Source organism: Marmota flaviventris, chromosome 10 (genome assembly GCF_047511675.1).
Source record: "Marmota flaviventris isolate mMarFla1 chromosome 10, mMarFla1.hap1, whole genome shotgun sequence".
Lineage (NCBI taxonomy): Eukaryota > Metazoa > Chordata > Mammalia > Rodentia > Sciuridae > Marmota > Marmota flaviventris.
The window spans coordinates 26,984,125-27,009,955 of NC_092507.1; the positions used below are offsets into that span (position 1 = coordinate 26,984,125).

At 35.3% G+C, this 25,831-nt stretch overlaps 1 protein-coding gene and 1 non-coding gene across 6 annotated transcripts in view; both read left to right on the top strand.

The window, feature by feature from the left end:
• LOC114094375 (protein argonaute-3) overlaps positions 1-25,831 on the top strand; it is a 114,506-nt gene that overhangs the window by 64,821 nt on the left and 23,854 nt on the right. For all 5 annotated transcript variants that reach the window (XM_071617677.1, XM_027937513.2, XM_071617678.1 and 2 more), the window contains 9 exons: positions 3,095-3,229; positions 7,916-8,003; positions 8,122-8,269; positions 8,668-8,787; positions 12,203-12,325; positions 12,659-12,792; positions 15,465-15,649; positions 21,320-21,479; positions 22,490-22,580. In XM_071617677.1, coding sequence (XP_071473778.1) covers positions 3,095-3,229; positions 7,916-8,003; positions 8,122-8,269; positions 8,668-8,787; positions 12,203-12,325; positions 12,659-12,792; positions 15,465-15,649; positions 21,320-21,479; positions 22,490-22,580 — 1,184 coding nt within the window. The remainder of the gene's footprint in view (positions 1-3,094; positions 3,230-7,915; positions 8,004-8,121; positions 8,270-8,667; positions 8,788-12,202; positions 12,326-12,658; positions 12,793-15,464; positions 15,650-21,319; positions 21,480-22,489; positions 22,581-25,831) is intronic.
• On the top strand, positions 6,774-6,900 carry LOC114094582 (small nucleolar RNA SNORA40). Its single transcript, XR_003583087.1, has one exon. It is a non-coding gene; the product is annotated as a small nucleolar RNA SNORA40 (small nucleolar RNA).

A 25,831-nucleotide genomic window follows, 5' to 3' on the forward strand; every position in this document is an offset into this window, starting at 1 on the left:
AAAAAAACAACAACAAAATACTGACATAAAAAGGTCTCTAAGACATATTATTGTTAACTTTTTAATGAAATAATGAGCTTAGAGAATTTATCATCTGATATCACCTAAAAATTGTATTTACATTTTTATCTTTATAAGTGTATATCAAAAGGAGAAAATGTATACATATCTAATAAATTAGATTCTTACAGGAAGAAGGTTCAGTCTGGGGAGAGTCTTAACTATGTACATCTCTATATTGATTAAAGTTTTTATGATGAAACCATATATTTCTGTGGTAAGGAAAGGAAAAATAGCCAGGTGTGGTGGCACACACCTGTAATCCCAGTGGCTCTGGAGGCTGAGGCAGGAGGATTGCAAGTTCAAAGCCACCCTCAACAAAAGCAAGTTATTAAGCAACTCAGTGTGACCCTGTCTCTAAATAGAGTACAAAATAGGACTGAGAAATGTGGCTCAGTGGTCAAGTATTCCTGAGTTCAATACCCAGTACCAAAAAAAGAAGAAAAAGAAAAGGAAAAATAATATGTGCATACTATAAAAAAATAATATTTAAAGATAAAAATTTCTTGATAAAATAAAAAAATAACCACAACCTCACCAACCTACAAATAGCCTGAGAAAATTACTGTTTTATAAATATGCTTCCAAAGGTAAGGGACATTTTATAGAAGACATTTAATCTTAAACTAGGGAGAGGAAGAAAAGAGCACTACATAAAAAGTACTCACTTATCTCAACAAACCATGGGCATGTTATTTTATTTTTTATTTTTTGGTTATAGATGAATACAATACCTTTATTTTATTTATTTTTATGTGGATTGAACCCAATGCCTCACACATGCTAGGTAAACGCTATACCACTGGGCCACACTGCAGCCCTGGGCATATTTGTTTGTTTGTTTGTTTGTTTTTTACAGTACTGGGGATTGAATCCAGGGCCTTGTGCATGCTAGGCAAGCGCTCTGCCATGGAGCTACATCCCCAGCTCTTTTGAGCATGTTTGTATTTGTTTTGTTTTATTTTGTTTTTGTTTTTGGAGACAGGATCCCACTAAGGTGCTAAAACTGGCCTCAAAATTGCAATCCTCCTGCCTCGGTCTCATGAATAGCTGGGATTACAGACATGCACTGCCACACCCAGCATGGGCATGTTTTTTTTAATGTGTGTGTGTGTGTGTGTGTTATAGTTGGACATAAAACCTTTATTTTTAAAAAATACATACATATATTTTAAAGTGTATTCACTGATTTCAGTCCATCCTTTTAAGTCCATCCTTTTAAGTATAATTTATATAAATGACTGTTTTTTTAGTTGTAGATGGACATAATATCTTTATTTATTTATTTTTATGTGGTGCCGAGAATCAGACCACTGTCTCACATGTGCTAGGCAAGCACTCTACTGCTGAGCCACAACCCCAGCCCTATGAGCATGTTTTTTGAGTAATATATATCATGGTAGCATGTAGCTTATTGTCTCTTTCAGTTTTACTTTTCATTGTATTCCTAGTGCCTTTATAGCATCATAAAAATCATCAGTATTTAAGAAATGAGTGATGGTGGTCTAACCATTGGTGAAGCTGTTCTAGTTTCAAAACCCAAGGTTAAGAAATCATGTTGGTTGAATGTTGTAATAATATCAGGCAGATACCCCTTTGTGTCTATAGCTTGAATTTAAGGCCACTGTCTTCTTTAATCATTATAAAATGGGAAATTCACTAGAATAAACAGTGTAGGATGGCATAGAAATTTTTTGTCTAAGAAATACCATGATAGAGCTGAGGTGGTGACTGAATGATAGAGTGCTTGCCTAGCATATGGAAAGCACTGGGTTTGATTCTCAGCACCACATAACAAAGAAAAGAAAGAAAGAAAGCATGGTATGGTAGCACACACTTGTAATCAATTGTAACTCAGGAGGTTGAGGCAGTAATAATATCACAAATTTAAGACCAGCCTGGGCAACTTAGCGAGACTGTTTCAAAATTAAAAGGACTAAAGGTAATAACTCAGTGGCAGAGCACCCCTGGATTCACTCAGTACTACCAGAAAAAAAGAAAGAATAAACTACCTTGTTTATGCCAAAGAACATAAAGACCTTTGTTCAATACAGATTTTGCCTCAATATAGACTTTGTCTCATGCCTTACACACTTCTCTGTACATGAATTAAAGAATGGAATGATTCAGTGATCTATGATGAAATAATAGTTTATAAAAGCTATAGTATATGGCCTTTTTGTTCTCGTGCCATAGAGGTCAAACTGAAGCTTCTTATTTGCAGAAATTTTTATATGTAAAATAGTTTACCTTTTATTTCTATTAACTTGCTTTACTATGCTAGCCAGGACTTCCTATTAAGTGAAATTGAATTTACATAAATGACTTTGTTCAGATTCAGGAAGCTTTATATCTGGTAAAATTCACCAAAGAGATAAAAGGTGAATTTATTAGCATTTAGAACAACTTAACTATAAAATACATGGATATATCAACCTTTTATTGAAATGTTTTTATAATTAAAATTTATGTAACATCAGTAAAAATAATGATCAGTTATAAACTATTATGTGTATGTATATATAAAGTTTACACTTAGTTCAACCAACAGCATGTTTGTTTGTTTGTTTGTTTTGTACTAGGTATTGAACTCAGGGGCACTTGGCCACTGAGCCACATCCACAGCCCTGTTTTGTATTTTATTTAGAGACAGGTTCTCACTGAGTTGCTTAGCACCTCACTTTTGCTGAGACTGGCTTTGAACTCACTATGGATCCTCCTCCTGCCTTAGCCTCCTGAGACAGTGGGATTACAGACGTGAACCACTATGCCCAGCTAACATCATGTTTTTTGAATAGGAAATAACGTGATAATATGTAGCTCATATGTTTCATCATATCTCTAGTGCCTTTATAGCATGTAATAACCGTATATCTACATATTTATATACACATTCATATACACACAAATATATGTGCAAAAGTGATCATTTTTAACTCTGCAGATAGTTAATTAGCCTAGAGCTTAAGGTAAAGTTTCTGAATTTTTTAGGGAAACATTAATTTGTACTATTTGTGTTTTTTTTTCCCCTTAGTTTCTGCCACTGCCTTCTACAAAGCACAACCTGTAATTCAGTTCATGTGTGAAGTTCTTGATATTCACAATATTGATGAACAACCAAGACCTCTGACTGATTCTCACCGGGTAAAATTCACCAAAGAGATAAAAGGTGAATTCACTAGCATTTAGAACAACTTGACTATAAAATGTATGGTTATGCCAGCCTTTATTGAAATGTTTTTTTATAATTAAAATCTATTTACGTAACAGCAGTAAAAATATACATAAATTATACAATGTTGAATTAAGTTTATCTTAGGTAGTGTTTGAATGAAAAATATTCCAAGTAATGCAACTAGTATAGATACCAGCTAATTTGTTAATACTTAGCCTTACTATCTGAAAGGGATAATACTGTCTCATGAGAAAGTGCTTCTATAATATTGCTAAAATCATTATTTGAACATATTCTAATATATTGACTTCCTTATTTTTTTAATAATTTTAATTTCATTCCTTTGAAAATTTATGAATAAGGGGCTAGCCTATTTCATGTGTTGTTCTACAGTTGTAACTTAGCTATTTAATGTACATTACAGAGCTAACTGTTGCTTGCCTATTTTACTGAGTAGCTAAAATTTATACAGTGGCGTTATATTGTATATACATTTAACTTACATAAATTTATCTCTATTTGATCTCACAAGAAGAAAAAAAATATATAACTTTAATGATAATCTAAGATTTATATATAAATCTTAGATTATCATTAAAGTTATATATTTGCTCTTCATATGTGTACCGTTCTAAATACGTTTAGATATGTGTATACATTTTGTGTTCAAACCCATATATGCTGTACTTTATCAGAAATTTAAGGGGTTTTTAAGAATAATTTTGATTATGTACAATTCTTGCCTTGCTCATAACTTTAGAACCAAATCCTTATGTAAGATATGACTCCACTGTATTTAGTTTATTATTTAGACATGAAGAAAAATTATTTTATAATCAGAATGAGTAGCATAAATTCTATTTATATTAAATGTGCATCTTAAATAGCCAGAAATAATGATATTGTTTTTAAGATTGTACCTATTTGTTGCAGATAATTTTCAGCTTGTGGTTTGAATGAAGCATTCAAGTTTATTCACTGAACATCTTTCAGTTCCCCAAATCAATTAGAGTAGCTGAATACATCCTGCTTGCTCCAGTAATCATTCATTCTTTGCCATTCAGTAACCAGGAAGAAGATAGTCATTGCAATAAAACATTAAAAGGAAAATTCTTCCTGCTTTGAAAATAAGCATCCATTTTTCTCAAATTATTTAAGTGCTGAAATAAGAAACTGTTAAATATAACTGTTTTGTAACCATACCATTGTCCTTTCATAATCTGTATTAACTGCAGTTAGCCTTGTCAGGAGGTTAGTGCATTACCTGCCATTATATATGTGATCATCTAAATGCCATGGTTTCCAGTGGAGTTGCTGCTTAGTTACCACCTCTGATATCATGAAGTCACTTACATTATTTTGCGGTAACTATGCAATCAACTCATATCACCACTCTATCACAGAAAATACAAGATCTGTACAGAACAAGGATTCAACTGCTGCCCGGAGAGCATGGACTCGATCTTAACTTCAACTGCTCAGGGGCCCAAAGAAATGACTGAAAAAATGACTAGAAAGCATTATAAAGTTGATGTTATAGTGAAGGTAAAGCCAAGTTTATAGGTTAAATATTTATTAAAGCCAAAAGAATTTTTTTTGTTGGATGGAGGGTTTGGGGGGGGCCTGGGCAGAGAATTATCTAGTCCATTTTTTTAAATTGCACCTTTTTTGCTAGCCCTCTGGATTTTGTTCTAATTCTTAGGTACCTATGATCCTAGATCTGGGGTAAAAACAGTCTGGGCTGAATCTGATTGACAAACCAATGATTTTTTTTTCTCCAAAATGAAGAAGGCTTTTTTTTTTAATAAGGCTCTTTTAAGTATATGACGTATTGTTACCCTACTAAGTCAAGAGTCAAGAGTTTTATGTTCTCTGCTATTTGGATTTAATTTTTAGTTGGCATGAGGATTTGATGGTAGCTGTTAAATATTGATACAAACTGTACTATAATGAATATTTTTAGCATATTCATTTTATTCCTGTTGAATTTCTCCCCAAATGTTTGATAATAACTTAGGGGTTTTTTTTGTTTGTTTGTTTGTTTGTTTGGTTTTTGCCCAATAATTCATAGTAAACAGTAGAAATATTGAGAAAAATGTATGGTAAAACTGCCATATGTATTTGAAAGTACCATTTTACTTTTGGTAAAAGCTTTTATGGTAGGTATGTAGAATATTATTAATATTTTTTTTAATTCAGGGGAAAGACAAAAACAAATTGCTATGCAGTGAAAATAACTGAAATTTGTTTTAAACTTTTCTGGTGTTTTTCCCCTAAATATATTGTTATATCTTGCTTAGTTTGTTGTATTGATATTTCCTTCTCATAAGGCTTTCCCTTGTATTTTGTAGTCTCCTTTATAACATAATGCCTAGGAAATTCTGTAACTGATCAGAACTTTTAGTTTTGTAAAGGTAGCTATAATGAAAAAGTACTTCTCACAGATACATTTAGGAGTGCTTTTCAAGAAAAATCCATACCAATCTGGTACAGGAACACTGTGTCCATTTAACATATTAATTTGTGTTCCTGTCAGAAGAAAATATTACTTAATATGAGTGAACTTTATATTTGGTGCTATAGTTAGTAAGAAAATAAATTATATTGTAGCAGGGTTTCTCAAACTTGTCACTATTGACATTGTGGGCTGGATAATTCTTTTTTGGGATGGGAGGTGGTGTTCTGTACATTGTAAGATATTTAGGAGTATCCCAAATATCAAACTACTCACTAGTTGCCAATAGCACTTCCAGTTTATACTAGTCAAAAATGTCTCCTTTAGCTGGGCATGGTAGCATATACCTGTAATCAGGAGGCTGAGGCAGGAGGATCAAAGCCAGACTCAGCAACTTGGCAAAGGACCTAAAAACGTTAGTGAGACCCTGGCTCAAAATAAAAGATAAGAAGGGCTGGGATGTAGCTCAGTGGTAAGTACCCCTGGGTTAAATCCCAAAATATCCCCCCTAAATTTTTTTTACGTCTCCTTAGGGAATGGATGTGACTCAGTAGTAGAATGCTTGCCAAGTTGCATCTTTTGGTCCCCATCGCACCCTGCCCCCCCAAAAAAGTCTCCAGACATTGCCAAATGTTCTTTGGGGATGGGGGGCAAAATTGCCTTCAGTTAAGAACCACTGCACTATAGGAACTACAAATATAAAAGAGAAATAATACAAAAAGGAATAACCAAGAATTCTGTCTGGAATCTAAAAATTGTCCTCCATCTACCCCTTTTTAGATTTTGTCCCTGGAATCTAAGCCAAACTTTAGAAATGGAGTTGCTTATCTGTAACCAATGGCCACTACATGTCTTGTTTGTTAACTTTCCTCTTGATGGCTCCAGAACTTGACTGGCCAATATGGTAGCCACTAGTGAGGTATATCTATTTAAATTTAAATTAATTATAATTAAATAAAATTAAAATTGCAGTTTTTCAGGCAACACAAGCCACATTTTATGTGGTTAGTAACACGTTACTAATGATTACCATATTAAGCACAGATGTAAAATATTGCATCATCTCAGAAAATTCTAATTGACAGCACTAGTTAAGAACATTCATCTCAAAGAAACAAAGACTTATAGACAGATGCAAAAAATAAATCTTCTTTTGAGACTCAGAACTCGTTGTTCAGTATGAGTTTTGATAGATGCAGGAAGAAATATTAAGATACGTAAAAAATAAAATTTGGGGCTGCGGTTGTAGCTCAGTGGTAGAGCTCTTGCCTAGCATGCGTGAGGCACTGGATTCAATCCTCAGCACTACATAAAAATAAATAAATAAAATAAAGATATTGTGTTCATCTACAACTAAAAAAAATTTTTTTTTTAAATTCACCGCAAAGACTTTCAGTTGATGAGTTTAAAGCCCATTTCTTTACTTTCTAGAGTTGGCCTTGGATCCTTGAATACCCCCCAACCCCCACCCAGTTGTAGGTAGACTGCAGGGATCCAGGAATGCCTAAAATCATTGCTAAATTTTGTGTATGTACATTTTTCTGAAAGTTTATTGCTTTCGTCAGATACTCTAAGGGGTCATTGATTCTATAAGAAGGTAGGAATCACCTGGTTTCAGAATTATTTTTGTTGCATTTGATTGCTACTAGTCAAATATGGTAAAAGTACTGTGTCACTACATTATACTTCAATAAAATGATCATTACATTTCTTTTTAAAGGGCCTGGCATTTTTTCTTTCTTGCTTTATACATCTTTAAAGGGCTTCTTTCTTGAGCTTTAGGAAATCTGATCTTCAATCAGTAAAATTAAGATTGGGCAATTTAAATATCACATACTTTGAAGGTTATAAACTATCTTGAGAATTACTGCACCTCCTCTTTCATTCCTCCTTCTCTTTCCTAGCATAATTATCCGAATTTATTATAAATGGGGCTTTTATTAATGGAGAACTTTGTCCCTTGATCTTTGGGCTTTGAAATTTTTATGATTCTATTTATTATGAGTGGAGCTTGATAGGGTAGAGAAAAGGTTTGAAATTAGGTCTACCATGGTAGTATCCATTATTAGCAATGTTATATATAAAATTATGTTAATATCACATTGTATATATATCACAGATTTTGTTTGCTCAGAATTAAGTTTTTATAGTAGTGAACAGGCTTTATAAATGTAAATATTTTACAGTGACAATTCTGTAACCTGCATTTTTCTTGTTGGGAACAGGTCTGAAGGTTGAAGTGACTCATTGTGGAACAATGAGACGGAAATACCGTGTTTGTAATGTAACAAGAAGGCCTGCCAGTCATCAAACGTAAGAAAAGCAGTGGTGATACGAGGCAGCTCACTCTAGGTAGTAGGTTGGAAGTTTTGCTGGCTTGTAGTGGGATAAGAGTCTCATATCTCCTTTTTTTCCCTCCCCTCCCCACCAGCTTTCCCTTACAGCTAGAAAATGGCCAAACTGTGGAGAGAACAGTAGCTCAGTATTTCAGAGAAAAGTACACTCTTCAGTTGAAGTACCCACACCTTCCCTGTCTGCAAGTGGGGCAGGAGCAGAAACATACCTACCTGCCGCTGGAAGTAATGTCTCTTTGCTGCTCATGAATATCTTCCTCTTCATCATTCTTTTGGGGTCTTTTATGTCCTGTAACTTACCTCATACTCTGCTATCTATTTTGGAACTTAAACTCTTCTTAAATTTTATTTTAGGTTTTTATTAAATGGAAAAGGGAACTATAATTCTACCACTCTAGTCTAACCAATACTTCTTTCAATCTTTTTATCCTGTGTACATTTTACCAAATTATAATAATATTGTAAAGTAGTTTTGTTTGCTACTTTTTTATTTAACATGATATTAAAAATAAGCAATTTAATTATGAAGATTTAAAATTTTTATTTTACATGTAATTGGCACTGAGAACTAACAAAAAGATATTTATACATCTATCTAATATAATACTTTTTTCTATTTGTAGGTCTGTAATATTGTGGCAGGACAACGATGTATTAAGAAACTAACAGACAATCAGACTTCAACTATGATCAAGGCAACAGCAAGATCTGCACCAGATAGACAAGAGGAAATTAGCAGATTGGTTAGTTCTTAACCCTAGAAAATGGGAATTTAAAACATGTTAGGATTAGCTTCTAAAAAAGCATACTCTTACCAGCCCATATCTTATTGCCATCAGAATTAAAAGGTATCATGAAATAACCTAGGAGTATGTTTTGGGTGGTGGTAAACTTTAGTAGGTCCTTCTTATTTAACCCTAGACTCTTTAACTAGATGCAGGAAACAAGTTCTGCCAAAACTAATATTTTAATTTAATGAACTGGAAACCACCTAAAAGAGTGGGGGAAAGAAATACTTAACACTCATTCTAGGATTGTTTCACTTCCAGTATCAGACTGGCAACTATACAGTCTAATAAAAGCTTCAAGCATGTGGTATCTCCACATGTCTCATTGTGGAGGAGGAGAGAGGAGTTACCACTACCATTTGATAAAACTGATGGTACCACAATGTATGTGTGTATGTGTTTGTGTGTATCAAGCTATCATTTTATACACAATAAAAACATGACCTGTTAGGGGCTGGGGTTGTTCTTGTTGGGAACAGGTCTGAAGGTAGAGTGCTCGCCTTAGCACATGTGAGTCACTGTGTTCAACACTCACTCAGCACCACATAAAAATAAATAAATAAAATAAAGGTATATTAAAAAATGCCCTATTATCTGTCCTTATTTGCAGGAGGGGATAGCTGGGGTTGAACCCAGGATCTTCCACATGCTAGGCACAAGCTCTGCCACTGAACTACATCCTCAGCCCTCTTCCAGGCTTTTTTATTTTATTCACTAAGTTGCCCAGGCTTGCTTCAAACTTAAAAGTCCTCCTGCTCAAGTCTCCTAAGTAGCTGAAATTATAGGTATGCATGACAATGCCCAGTTTATCTGTGTGTGTGTGTCCAGTTGTTAGGCCTTGGGATTGAACACAGGGCCTCACACATGCTAGGCAAGTACTTTACCACTAAGCTACATCCCTGGCCCTGTCTATTTTTTAAAAAAATAAATAAAGCTAATAGAATAGGCAAAATTTAAAATAAAAGGCCAGCTGGACCTTAACTCACTCTACCCTTAAGTACCATTTAAACTGTTTAGGCAAAGAAAAAAATCTGGAAATACGAATATTCCTCAGAACAACTCAGTAACATTTTCAAAAACAATGTTAAAGATTATTAGAAAAGTGATTCAGAACTGGCTGTTTTATTTTGGAAGCCAATTTAAAAAAAGACCATTTTTTTCCTTATAATTTTGTAAAGAGTGCATAAAAGTTATTATGTGACATTTAATTAGGAAAATGCATGCTGGTTCTCATCCTAGAATTTTCTCTAATTCTATAATAAGATTTTAAAAGCTTTCTTAAAACTAAGAGACATTTCTATAAAGTCTCAATAACTAGCAATTCTAAATTATTTATTATAGCTTAACTGTTCAGAAAGACAATATTGTGTAGTGCTTAACAGAACAGACTTTGGCTAGGCACGGTGGCACATGCCTGTAATCCCAGCACCTTGGGAGGCTGAGGCAGGAGGATCACAAGTCCAAAGCCAGCCTCAGCAAAAGTGAGGCGCTAAGCAACTCAGTGAGACTCTGTCTCTAAATAAAATACAAATAGAGCTGGGGATGTGGCTCAGTGCCGAATACCTCTGAGATTAATCCCCAGTATCCAAAAAGAAAAAAAGAGAGAGAGAGAGAGAAAACTTTGGAGCCTAACAGCCATGTGTTTGAAGTTTTGCTTTTTCCACTTACTTAAATTTTTATTTTACTTACTATTATATTATGATTTTATCATCTAGTCATTTAACTTTACTCACTTATTTAACTTTACTAAGCTATAGTTTTAATCCTCTGTAAAATACAGATTATAAAAGACCTACTTTAAAGCCATAAGATAATTGTGAAAATTAATTATTAAGAACTTAGCTATCGGGCTGGGGATGTGGCTCAAGCGGTAGTGCGCTCGCCTGGCACGCATATGACCCGGGTTCGATCCTCAGCACCACATACAAACAAAGATGTTGTGTCCACCGAAAACTAAAAAATAAATATTAAAAAATTCTCTCCCTCTAAAAAAAAAAAAAAGAACTTAGCTATAAACAAGTTATAGTAAGTCTTGGTAAATAGTAGTTGTTATTTTTTATGACCTCACTGTGGAGATAAACCAACACACAACAGAGATAAATGGCAGTTAGGTTTGAAGAAAAAGATACATTATTGACTATTTTAGAAAATTACTTTTCCTTCTTTTTTAAAATATTTTTATACCTTTATTTTAGTTATTTTATTATTATTTTTTTTAGTTTTTAGGTGGACACAATATCTTTATTTTTTATTTTTATGTGGTGCTGTGGATTGAACCCAGTGCCTCATGCATGCTAGGTGTGCACTCTACTACATCCCCAGCCACATCCCCAGCCCTAGTTATTTTATTTTTATGTGGTGCGGAGGATTGAACCCAGCGCCTTGCATGTGCTAGGTGAGCGCTCTACTGCTGAGCCACAACCCCAGCCTGCTTTTCCTTCTTATTATATGGAAATTCTGTTCACATGTTTAGATTATATAGTTCTTTAATAGATTTCTACTTGAAGTTGAACACCATCTTTTTTTTGTAACTTTGACCTTCACTCTGAGAACAAGTGGATATGTTTTGAAAAACACCTAATATAGTATGCTGTAAGCATGAATTATGGTGAAATCTAATACTGAATTCTCTCTTTGTATATAAAGATATATTGTGAAAAATTTATAACCTATAACTCATTCTGGCTTTCTTACCTGTCTCCAATGTACTCCATTAAATAAACTTTATGATATAGTACTGTTTATCTGAAAATTCTGAAGTAAACTTATATAAATCATAAAGTAGTTTTTAAAAGTCTTAAAATTTTAAATATTTCTATCAAACTTTATAGGGAATAAATTTTAGTAATATGTGTCTGGGTTCTCTGTAATCAGAGGATCTTAACTAAAGGTGAAGTATTTCTCCCTCTCAAAACATATTAGGTTCAATCATTAAAAATTTTTATGGATCAGGGGCTAGGGTTGTGGCTCAGTGGTGGAGTGCTCACCTAGCATGCACGAGGCACTGGGTTCGATCCTCAGCACCACATAAATGTAAAATAAAGATATTGTGTCTACCTAAAACTTAAGAATAAATATTTTTTTTAATTTCATGGATCAATAATAGTTAAAATCTTATTATTCAATCTAATATATACATTTAAATTTTGTATGAATTACCAAGGACTTCACAGACTTCCTACAATCCATTCATGACCATAATCCCCAAGCTAAGATTCTCCATTCTCCAGTTAGGGCACCATTGACGAGACCTATTGCAAAACATAGATGACAAAGAGAAAGAAAAAGAAGAAAAAAAAAGGGCTTTAATGAGTAAAATACAGGATCTAGGGGAATTTTGAGAGTAACTACAAACTTTTCCTGTTGTTAGGTAAGAAGTGCAAATTATGAAACAGATCCATTTGTTCAGGAGTTTCAATTTAAAGTTCGAGATGAAATGGCCCATGTAACCGGACGTGTACTTCCAGCACCTATGCTCCAGTATGGAGGACGGGTAAAGCCTCTTGGTTTTTTAATGAAATATAGGTACTTTGTAAGAATGGAGAGAAGGGTATCATAGCTAAGTCTGGAATTTTAGAAAGTTTTTCGTTATTCCAACAATATATTTTTTTAAATTTCAAAGTAAATGTCCTTGCTTGAATTTAGTGGAATTTGGGGGGTTTTTTAATATTAAAATTATAAACAATATTGATTTAAAATAGCCAGTTTCTTATAAAATATCAGATTTATATTAATTCAGCAATTTGAAATACTTATTTTTGACTCATCAGAATACACCATAAAGTTTTTGTTCTTTTTTGCCAAGTTATTTCTCTTTCTCCTATAGAATCGGACAGTGGCAACACCAAGCCACGGAGTATGGGATATGCGAGGAAAACAGTTCCACACAGGAGTTGAAATCAAAATGTGGGCTATAGCTTGTTTTGCCACACAGAGGCAGTGCAGAGAAGAAATTTTAAAGTAAGGAATGTCATTACTTTGGTTTCAGGGCCTATTTGTATTTAGATTTTAAATTACTCGTGTCTTGTTCTAACAAATGTTCCTTCAACATGGACTTTTTTTCATTCTTCTTTGGTGGTAGTGGAGATTGAACCCAAGGCTTCACACATATCACTGAACTTTTTTAAATGTTTCTTCTTGATACTTTGATGAAGATTCCTAAATGTGTTAGTAAAGTCTTTGATTCATGCTTGTGGACATCCTAAAAGACTAGATTATATGGTATAGTAGCAGCATCATTGTCTTTTAATGGCAGATAGAATAGGTTCAGTTCCCAGCTTTGCCACTTTATTACCATGAATAATTTATTTAATCTGTCTCTGGAGGATTGCAAGTTCAAATCCAGCCTCAGCAACTTAGTGAGGCCCTGAGCAACTCAGTGACACCCTGTCTCAAAATTTGGAAAATAATAATAAAATGTGCTGGGGATGTGGTTCATTTGTTAAGTGCCCCTGGGTTCATTCCCTGTTACCAAAAACTAACTAACAAAACAAATGAGGTTCATTGCTCCTCCCATCATTACTCATTTATGTTAAATACAGAATTTTCTTTAAATATGATATTGTCGGGGCTGGGGATGTGGCTCAAGCGGTAGCACGCTTGCCTGGCATGCGTGCAGTCCGGGTTCGATCCTCAGCACCACATACAAACAAAGATGTTGTGTCCGCCGATAACTAAAAAATAAAATATTAAAATTCTCTCTCTCTCTCTCTTTAAAAAAAAAAATATTAAAAGTTCTCTCTCTCTCTCTTTAAAAAAAAAAAAAGAAAGAAAGACCAAGGTATCTTCTCAAGGAATCAGGATTTTCCTTTAAAATAAATAAATAAATAAGATATTGTCCTTTTTTATGTAGGTGAAAATACATTAAAATGCCTTCTTTGTTTGTTTTTAAATTTCCTTCTCATGTTTTTCATCTCCTCTCAGGGCAAAAATCTTTCCTGCTCTCTTGGTCTGATAGGTCATACTGTGGAAGTTCTGGACTATATTGTAATTATGGTTCTACTATTTAGCTAACATTTAACCTTTGCCAAACACTTATTTCCCTGAAACTGTTTTCTAATCTATGAAATAAAAATAATACCTGACCTGCCTCTCTCAATGGATCTTGTCAAGAGCACATTAGAAAACATGTATTAGCTGAAATTTTCAAACTTTTACCAATGGTCTTGGGTAATGTGCTAAGTATTTTACATGTATTATCTCAATTAGTCTTCTTGCCAATCCTATAATGTAAGTAATTGTTTTACAAATAAAGGGGTAAATGTGTCTGAAATTTCATAACTAGTAAGTAGCAGAACTACAATTGAAATTCTCCATGCTGACTCTAGAGCTGAGCTCTTAACCAGTACACTCTGTTCCTAATGCCCCTTGTAAACTACTAAATACCATATAATGGTATAGTATGCTTTTAGTTTATAAAATACAAGAGTCCCCATTTACGCATTGTTTCACTTTCTATGGTTTCAGTTTCCTACCATCAAATGTAGTCCAAATATATTAGATAGAAAATTTCAGAAATTAGTAGTTCAGCACATAAGTTTTAAAGATATACTTTTTTTCTGAGTAGTATAATAAAATCTTGCACTGTTCTGCACCTTTCTGTCATACCTCACCTGGGATATGAAACATCCCTTTGTCCAATGAACCCTGCTGTACATGGTTAGTTACTTAGTAGCCATCTAGGTTATCAGATTGACTGCTCTGGTACTGTAGTTCTTGTGTTTAGGTAACCATATTTTATGCTATAGTATTTAAAATCATGTATTATCTTGAACTCATTAGGGATTGGATTCAAGGACTCTACCAATGAGCTACGTCCCCAGCTCTGTTTATTTTTATTTTGCGACAGGATCTCACTAAGTTACCAAAACTGGCCTCCAACTTGTGATTCCCCCTGCCTTAGCCTCCTGAGTGGCTGTGATTAGAGGCATGTGCCACTGTGCCCACCAAATAACCTTGTTTTTCATAATAATGCCCCCAAAGTGTAAGAATACTGATGCCAGCAATTTGGATATGCCAAAGAAAAGCTATAGCCAGGTGTAGTGGCACATGCCTATAATTTCAGCAACTCAGGAGGCTAAGGCAGGAGGATCAAAAGTTTGAGGCCAGCCTCAGCAATTTAGCAAGACCCTATCTCAAAGTAAAAAATAAAATGTGGTATTGATGTAGCTCAGAAGTAAAGTGCCCCTGGGTTCTATCCCCAGTACAAAAAAAAAAAAAAACTAAGTGATCCCTTTAAGTGAAAAAGTGAAATTTATCAATAAGGAGAGAAAAAAATCATATGCAGTAAAATTTTTTTTTCGTAAATGTTAAGAAAGAAAAAAACTGCAGAAATTACAGCCTCAGTGCATAAGTGCTTAGTTAAGATAAAAAGGCATTAAATTATAAGGTCTGTACTATCCATAGATTCATATATTCACTGGAGGCCTTGGAACATATTCCCTGAGAATAGAGGAAGATTTCTATACATTATTGACCTGATGTTGCCCTTAACATCAGTAATCCGATGATTATGTGTATATGGAACACACAAATCTTCACTTCATCCTCCATTCATTTTCTATACTTTTCATTACTATTTCGTAGGTATTAATGACTAGACAAGTTTTATATTTAATGGTTTCTTCTTCCAGGGGTTTCACAGACCAACTGCGTAAGATTTCCAAGGATGCAGGGATGCCCATCCAGGGCCAGCCATGCTTCTGCAAATACGCACAGGGCGCAGACAGCGTAGAGCCCATGTTCCGGCACCTCAAGAATACATACTCTGGGTTACAGCTCATTATTGTCATCCTGCCAGGAAAGACACCAGTGTATGGTAAGGATATATTAAAACTGCATTTTCAGGTGGTAGAGTGTTGCCTGGCATGCATAAGATCCTGGATTTGACCCAAAGTACCATAAAAGAAAAAAATCTGCATTTTTCTTCAGGTAATTGATATTCATTTTAGGCTTATGTGTCCTGTAGCTTTCAAATACTAAAACATATTTTATGGTACAGTAAGTCGTGCATGTTACTTTTAAATCAGTAAACTAAATTGTTCAAGAAGAGACCTGAGAAAATAATTTTGTAGCTAAGCAGGACATGGTGACACACACCTATAGGCCCAGCTGCTTGGGAGGTTGAGGCAAGAGGATCACTTGAACTCATGAATTCAAGACCAGACTGATCAACATACCAAGAACCTGTCTTAGAGGAAGATAGAAAGGGAGGGAGGGAATAAGGAAGCAAGGAAGGAAAAAAGGAAGAATAGTATATGTTCTCATACAGTTTTTTTCTCTCAGTACTGAGGATTGAACCCAGGGGCACTTTGCCACTAAGCTACATTCCCAGTCCTTTTTATTTTTAATTTTGAGACTGGTCTTGATAAATTGCCCAGACTGACCTCAAACTTGCAGTCCTTCTGCCTCCGCCTCCCAAGTCACTGGGATTACAGGTGTGTGTCACCATACAGGGTTTCTCATACACTATGACTGGGAAGCAAAGTATTTCCATAGCTCCTAATTTGTCTTCTTGCCTGTGGGGGTGGTTTACAAGCTAAGCAGGACATAGTGACAACACCTGTAGGCCCAGCTGCTTGGGAGGTTGAGGCAAGAGGATCACTTGAACTCATGAATTCAAGACCAGACTGATCAACATACCAAGAACCTGTCTTAGAGGAAGAGAACAGATTCCTGCTTGGTAGAATAGATTCCTGCTTGGTGGTGTGAGCCTCCTGAGAAGATAAAAAGTCTGAAATATTCAGTAAGGAACAAAACACAAAGTCAGAAATTAGATTTAAAAGGGCAATATCTGATGGGTCTTCCAGCCCTGATAGGAACTGGAACTGAACAACTGAAAAAGACCCCAATCCTTTATTTAAGGGGAAATAGATCAAAGGTGGCAGGGATCTTGAAGTAAACAGGTTGTTTGGTGCTTGAAAGGTTACACCCATCTCTCAGTGGCTATGTTTGATCCTAGGGTTGTGAGCTAAAGCAGGGTACCAGCGTGATCTGGGCTTTCTTTCCTAGAAAAGCAGCTTCCCTGCCTTAATGGCTCAAATAATATCCATAATTTATACACAGCTTCCAACACTTGCTTACATTCCATGTAGTCTCTTCCTGAGCAGATAATATAGAGAATTCCTATATACCACCCTGTTCCCTGCAGTTTTTCCTACACAGATATTATTAACTTCTTCCCTTAAAGGGAACATTAAATAAACCAACAGTTTTACATTATGATTCACTTTTTGTATTGTATAATTCTTTGGGTTCTGACAAATGCATTATAATCACAGTATCATACAGAATAGAGTCACTGTGCTAAAAATCCTGTTCATCCTGCCTCTGCCCTGAATTCCTGAAGCTGCTGATCTTTTTGTATCTCTACAATTTTATTTTTTCTATAATATGATGCAGTTGAAGTATGGAGCCTTTTCAGATTTGTTTCTTTCACTTAGCAGTATGCATTTAGGTTTCCTCCATCTCTTAGGACTTGATAGCTCATTCTTTTGTTGAATTAATACTTCTTTATGGGGGCTGGGGTTGTGGCTTAGTGGTAGAATGCTTGCCTCGTATGTGTGAGGCAGTGGGTTTGATTCTTAGCACTGCAAATAAAGAAATGAATAAAATAAAAAGTCCACCAACAACTAAAAAAATAATTTTAAAAAAAAAAGTCTTTAGGGCTGAGGCTGTGGCTCAGTGGTAGAGTGCTTGCCTAGCATGTGTGAGGCACTGGGTTCGATTCTCAGCACCACATATAAGTAAATGAATAAAATAAAGGTCTAAACATCTAAAAAAATATTTTTTAAAAAAAGTCTTTATATGGATGTACCACTGTTTATCCACTCACCTATTGAAAGACATCTTGATTGATTCCTGATCAATAAAAGATAAAGAAAAGAAAGTATAAACAGAATGGAAATGTCCATAAAACAAAAGTTGGATAACAACCACTTGGTATGCATCTCATGCCTCTGAGTACAGTGTAATTAGTCTGATTGTTTAGGTATTTCTGTCATTCAATCAAAAGGTAGAGATGAGGGCTGGAGTTGTAACTCAGTGATAGAGCACTTGCCTGTCAAGTGTGAGGCACTGGGTTCAATCCTAGCCCACATAAAAACAAATAAAGGCATTGAACCCATGTACAACTAAAAAAAAATTAAAAAAAAAAAAAAGTGGAGGTGACCAAAATTCATACTCTAAGCAGCAGCTGGAATTGTTTGTAAGTCCTATTTTCTATGTGGTCTCCCAATCCATTTTGAGATGCTTTTTTAATGTTGCTTTCATTGTAATTTTCCTTTTATTTTCAGACCCTCACAGGGACTCTGTATATCGTCTTCTTTCTACTGTGTTATTTTTCATACCTCACTTTCCAACCTTTACCAAGAAAATGAATGTACATTCTTCCTGTTTTGTTGTTGTAAATGAACACAATACCTTTATTTTGTTTAGTTTTTTTTTTTCTATGTGGTGCTGGGGATTGAAGCCAGTGCCTCATGCATGCTAGTCAAGCACTCTACCACTAAACAACACCCCAACCCCACATTCTTCCTTCAAATTTCAGTTTAGAAGTTTCTTCTGAGGGGAGAATTTGCCTGACCTTCACAAATCAAATTCTTTCTCTTTTATCGTCAGCACCTTGTACCTCTCCTTAATATTATTTTCACAATGTATTGTTAAATTTGAGCAGTTATTTAATTAAAAGCGTGTTTATATAACTAGACTATGAATTCTTTGGGGGCAGGAACAATGTCTGCATTGATTCATATACAGATCTTTGTACAGTACCAGTATTAGGTGCTCATTAAAAATTTGTTGGATGAATAATACTGTTTGGAAGGTAATTTGCTCCTATTATAAAAATGTTTTATAAAAATAACAAACACTTACACATATATGTGTGTAGAAAGATAATAGAAATTTATCCTGAAGAAAATTATTTATTTGTTTGTTTATTTATTTGTACTGAGGACTGAACCCAGGGGTGCTTAACCACTGAGCCACATCCTCAGCCTTTTTTTATATTGTATTTAGAGACAGGGTCTTGCTGAGTTGCTAAGGGCCTTGCTAAGTTTCTGAGGCTAGCTTTGAATTGCGATCCTCCTGCCTTAGTCTCCAGAGCTGCTGGGGTTACAGGCCTGAGCCACTGCACCGCACCTAGCTCCTCAAGAAATTTATAATAAAGTAAAGATGAAGAAGTTACATATTTTGTTTGAAATAGTGAAAATCTGGAACAACCTAATATATTAGTATAAGTCTGATTAGATCCATTGTGGCATTGGAAAACAGAATAACTGCTACTATATTAATAATAAGAGCAATCTATATATGGAGATTGAAAACCATATTCTTAAGTGAAAATGACAGATTGTAAGACAATGTGTAGTATGTTCTCAGTTTTTAAAATGTTTTCCACATTACGGTACTGGGTGTGGTGATACTATTACAGGGCTAGAGCCTTCCAGGAAATAGGTAATGCAGTGGACCCCTGTTCAAACCCTGATTCTTGTGATCAAGTCAGGAAGATTTTAGACACATCACTGAGAGTGACAACATGAGTTTATTAGAAAGGATAGGAAAGGAGAAATGGGGAACTTCTTAACGGAGAAAGTGGGTCCTCTCAGAGAAGAGAGCGACAACACATCTCCCTGCCTTCAGTTTTATTGGAGGTTTCAGGGCAGTTTCAGAGAGTCCCTCCCAGGTCCACCTCTTGACTTTTTTTTTTTTTTTAAGTTGTTGATGGATTTTATTTTATTTATTGATATGTGGTGCTCAGAATCGAACCCAGTGTCTCACACATGCTAGGCAAGTGCTCTACCACTGAGCCACAACCCCAGCCCTACCTCTTGATTTTGACAGCAGGATGACATCACACTTTCAGATCCCCACTGCCATGAAACTCTAAGTCACTTTGGCTCTTGCTGACCACCTCTAATTGGAACCTGTTCTTATAGATTTTATGGTTAGGGAAAATTATCTTTAGCTCCCTGATGTTTAGGATCTGGTCCGTGTAAGGGTCACAGAAATAACCCCCCTTCAGAGTAACTTGTGTTCTTCTTATCCACATTTCCAGCATGCTTTTCTCCTGCAGATAATAGGTATTTTGCTGAGGAATGTAACATATTCTGTGGACTTACGCCAGGAAGGGCTACAGGTAAATTGCTTTTTAAAAGTGAAAGTTGTGGGGGTCAGCACAGTAGGCCTATGTTATAGACTTATTCATTTGACCTCATGTTCCCACAACTCAGATCTCTCTGTGTGCTCCACCTGCACATGGTTACTCAGAAGGCTGAGTCAGGAGGATCCCAAATTCAAGGACATCCTGGGCAGTTTAGCAAGATTCTAACTCAAAAATTTTAAAAGGCTGGGGATGTAACTCAGTGGTAAAGCACTTACCTAGCATGTTTGAGGCTCTGGGTTCAATTCCCTAATATTGAGGAGGAAAAAAAAAAGTTATGTAAACTGAAATCCTTAGGGTAAAGATTTAGACTTAGATTTCCTTTATGGAAGAGGCAAAGAACAGGAATCTTTTATTATTTACACTGTAATGCCTCAGCACTTTCAAACTAAAGGCTGGAGATTAAAATTGATAGACATAAACATACTTTGACTATAAGTACATTAGTATAAATGAGAAAATTACTGGAAAAGAGTACAATAAAAGATAAAGGATTATGTGTTTTTTGTTTTATAGTTTTTTTTTAGTTATTGTAGTAATACTATTTTTATGATGAAGGGAGGAAAATTATTTTCCTCAACCTCTTAAGAAGTTCATAGTTGAAACAGACTACTCTAACAAAAGGAAGATTAACGGAGAAAACCATGCAAGTTTATAAAAATATATAGTGCGTATCACATGGGATAAAATTAGTTCACGGTAGTGTTTATGGAGTTTGGCTTAAATAGAATATCTAACAAAGAACATTAATTTTAGAGAACTGACAAAAATAAATAAATTAAAAAGGAAAGCAGTCCCAGGCTTCCAGAAGTGGGAAACTGTGGGGAAAGACGTATATGGAAAACACAAGTGGAGTAAACTCCCCTCACATATTCCTCAGGCACTATCTTTTGAGATTCCAAGGGTTGTAAATAAAAATTTACATCCTGTCTTTAGGCAAGAAAAGTGAGGGAGGATAAACCAATGGTATTTGTAAATCTCTGACTTGCTATCAGAGAGGGAAGGCAGGGAGCTCCTCTGCATCTTAATTGTATCCACCTCAACAATCTTTTGTATTTGGAAGAGATATGGGTTTTTTTTTCCAATCTAAAAACATACTTTTTTTTACACAAAGAAGAAAACAATCAGAAAAATTACCACTAAATACTTAACCTAATCTTCAAGATAGTGTACTTCATGTTTTATTAGCATTGTTTTAGTTTTGGTGTAATTTGGAGTATCCTGTAGTACAAGGATGTATTGCAGGGGGAATGCATAATAACTTTATTTTTCAGTAAGTGGATTTAAGTCCTTGTTCTAACTTGAGGTATTTTATTTATTCCATAGCGGAGGTGAAACGTGTAGGAGATACACTTTTGGGTATGGCTACACAGTGTGTTCAAGTGAAGAATGTAATAAAAACATCTCCTCAAACTCTCTCAAATTTGTGCCTAAAGATTAATGTTAAACTCGGCGGGATAAATAATATTCTTGTACCTCATCAAAGGTAAGCTAATCACTTATAAAAATTCTCATTATTTTTCCTGTCTTCATTTTTCTGTATATGGCCATATATAATTACTGTAAGCTCTGACTTAGAGATAACCTTGATGATTTCTGCCATGGGATATGTAGACATTTTGGCAAAAAAATTAAAATAGTTTGAATTGGCCCACTCTGGCCCCTATTTTCATTTAGTATGCAAACTACCTCTTGCCTTGTCAGAAAATATTGAGAACTTTATTTCTCACTGGAGAGCCTAGCTTAAAAAGAGCTTTTCCTTCATTTAATAATCATCTTCATCCTGATTTCATGAGGTTAACTGTCTTGACTTATATACATACGTAAGCATTAGAACAAGTTTGGTCCATGTGTATTTGGAAAATAAAAAAAGCTCCTTTTTTCCCTGCCACCCTCTACCACCTTATCCCTATTAAACATGAAACGAGATTCATAAATAAGAGGGATGTGTTGAGTTTTTTCAACAAGTTTAATAACTAAAAAACAGTCTTTTGAATTTTAAAGGATATAATTTTAAAATAAAAGGAAAGGCTCACTACTTTGTGACTATTATATGTTACTCAAATTTATACATTTGGCCAGAGGATGGGGAGTAGTCAACTCCCATAATCTTTCCCATATAAAGTCTAATGATTCTTTTTCTCCTTGATGTATAAGCAGATTTTTTAAATTTGAGAAAAATTGGTGGATTAATATTTATAATTACTCTGATTACAGAGAACATTAGCATCAATTGCCCTTTGCAACCACCAGCACTTACTGCTTAAGACAAAAATTGTTCTCACAAAAATGCTAGGCAGCTCTGTTGTGACAGTTTCTACTTTATTGACTAGGGATTCTTGAATTAAGAGGATAAAGCACTTGGTAGTTGAGGCCTATGAAGCTGTCTATTCAGGACTTCCTCTGTGCTGACAGTGGCTTGCAGTTATGTTGCAATCATGTGAAACAGATAAATGGATGATGAATTATCTAACCCCTTTAAAAAATGTGTTTAAGACCTTCTGTGTTCCAGCAACCAGTGATCTTTTTGGGAGCAGATGTCACTCATCCACCTGCTGGTGATGGGAAAAAACCTTCTATTGCTGCTGTGAGTATCATTAGGCAGGTCTTTCCCTCCCTCCCTCCCTCCCTCCCTCCCTCCCTCACCCCCCCTCCCTCCCTCCCTCACCCCCCCTCCCTCCCTCACCCCCCCCTCACCCCCCCTCACCCCCCCCTCCCTCACCCCCCCCCCCTCTTTGGTCCAGGATTGAATCTAAGGATGCTTAACCACTGAGCAACATCCCCAACCATTTTTATTTTTTATTTTGAGTCAAGGTCTCACTAGGTTGCTTACAGCCTCATTAATTTGCTGAGGATGGCTTTAAACCTATGATACTACTTAGGCAGGTTTCTTTTATCTAAAGTTTAGACCAATATCAACATTTTAGTTTCAGCTTTTTGAGTTTTAATGATATTTTCTTTGTAGCTAACTTTCATAAATGTTCCTTCAGGTTTTTTTTTTAATTTTTTTAGATGTTGATGGACCTTTACTTTATTCTTTTATTTATATGCAATTCTGAGAATTGAACCCAGTGCCTAATACATGCTAGGCAAGTGCTCTACCACTGAGCCACAACCCCAGCCCCTCCTTGACTTTTTGGGCATGGAGTTTTTGTTTGTTTGTTTTGTTTTTGTTTTGTTTTGTTTTGTTGGTGGTACTGAGGATTGAACCCAGGGCCTTTTGCATGGGAGGCAAGTTCTCTACCAGCTGAGCTATATCCCCAGCCCACTTCCTTGAGTTTTTGAAAAGAATGATTATTCTGGTTTGAAAACTACAAGTTCTATATATATATTAAGTCAAGTTTGTTAATTATGTTACTCAGCCCAGTATGGTGGCACACACCTATAATCTCAGTGGTTTGGGAGCCTGAGGCAGGAGGATTATTAGTTCCAAACCAACCTCATTACCTTAGAGAGGCCCTAAGTAACTCAACAAGACACTATCTCAAAAAATAAAAAGGGCTAAGGATGTGGCTCAGTGGTTAAGTGCCCTTGGATTCAATCCCTGGTACCCACTCAAGAAAAATTATCCTGTTTTAATTTGTCTGTGTGATCTCTCTGTGATTGTGCATTTTCAGTTACTTCTATGGTTCAAAGAGTTTGTTTATATATTTCAGTATTGTCTTTGTTAGATGAAAGATGTATTACAGGGATAAGGATGAAGGGAATGAAATGGTTTAAGTTTTATTTTTGAAGCATGAATTTGATATAGACTATCCTGGAAGAAAGAATAGGGAGGCCCAGTAACTAGCTTGAGGCTATGATCTGAATAACGTTTTAAGTTCATACTTTGATGTCTCCTTTGCTTCAAACACGTAACAATATGAAACAGGACATAGAAGGGGACAATTGAGATAGCCAGTTTGAAAACCAAGATTAACATCTCTGAAGACCTAATACACAACACAATTGCAGCCCAAGAAGACTGACTACAGATTCAGGATGTCAGATCTAGGAGTTTGCAGTAAAAGAACTCCTCATTTTTTCTAATTTGTTCTTTTTAGATATACATGATAGTAGAGTGTATTTTGACATATTATACATACATGGAGTGTAACTTCCCAATCTCACGATTGTACATGATGTGGAGTTACACTGGTCTTGTATTCATATATGAACGTAGGAAATTTATGTTTGATTGATTTCTACTGTCTTTGCTTTCCCATACCCTCTCCTTTCCCTTCATTCCCTTTTGTCTTATCCAGTTAACTTCTATTCTTCCCTCCTACCCACCCCTTATTGTGTGTTAGTATCTGCATATCAGAGAGAATATCCAGCCTTTGGTTTTTTGGGATTGGCTTATTTCACTTAGCATGATATATTCTTATATACTGGCAAATGCCATAACTTCATTCTTATTTATGACTGATTAATATTTCACTGTGTATATATGCCACATCTTCTTTATTCATTTATCTATTGACGGGCATCTAGATTAGTTTCATAGCTTAGCTATTGTGATTGAGCTGCTGTGAACATTGATGTGACCACATCACTATAATATGCTAATTTTAAGTCCTTTGGGTATACACCAAGGAGTGGAATAACTGGGTCAAATGGTGGTTCCATTCCAAGTTTTTTGAGGACTCTCCTACTGCTTTCCAGAGTGGTTACACCAGTTGCAGTCCCATCAGCAATGTATGAGCATACCTTTTTCTCCACATCCTCACCAACATTTATTGTTACTTGTTTTTTTTTTTTTTTTTTTTTGGTAGCAGAGATAGAACCCAGGGGAACTTAACCACTGAGCCACTGACCGGCCCTTTTTGTGTTTTATTTAGAAACAGGGTCTCGCTAAGTTGCTGAGGGCTAAGTTGTCTCGCTAAGTTGCTGGCTTTGAACTCGCAATCCTTCTGTCTCAGCTTCCTGAGCACAGTGACATACACACTCAGCTGTTACTTGTATTCTTGATGATTGCCATTCTGACTGGAGTGAGATGGAATTTCAGTGTAGTTTTAATTTGCATTTCTCTAATTGCTAGAGGTGTTGAACATTTTTTCATATATCTCTTGGCTGATATTTCTTCTTCTGTGAAGCGCCTATTCAGTTCCTTTGCCCATTTATTGATTGAGTTATTTGGGGTTTTTTTAGTGTTAAGTTTTTTTAGAAACTCATGATTTTAAAATTTATGGATCCTAACAGTTTTAAGATAATGCTAAAATATTAAGTCTGACTTCTAGGGCTGGGGTTGTAGCTTAATGGTGGGGCGCTTGTATAAGGTGCTGGGTTTGATCCTCAGCACCACATAAAAATAAATAAAATAAAGGTATTGTGTCTATCTACAACTAAAAATATTTTTTTTTAAAAAGTCTGACTTCTAGAATGGGTTGTTAAAGTAGAAGAGATACGAAAAGAAGTCAGTGGTTTGAATTGGTCCCCCTTTTTACTTATTTTCTTTTTCTTACTCTCTTATGCATGTCTTTTTGTCCTTTTCTTTCTTGGCTAATCTTTACCAAAAACAGTTAGAATCTAATTGTTAGACCAGGCATAGTTGTGCACACCTGTCTTCCTAGTAACTTGGGAGGCTGGGGTAGGAGAATTGCAAGTTCAAGGCCAACCTCAGCAATTTAGGAAGAACCAGTTACAAAATAAAAGTCTAGTGGTGTGGCTCAATGGCACAGACCCTCTGTGTTTATTTAATCCCCAGTACTACAAAATAAATAAATAAACAATCTAATTGTTAAATACAAAGTGCAGCCTACTTATAGGAAAACAGGTTTTGACATTGTAGTAGGTCTTTTATTCACCAAGAATTATCTATTTGTATTATTCTTAAAGAAAATAGTGATGCATAGTAAG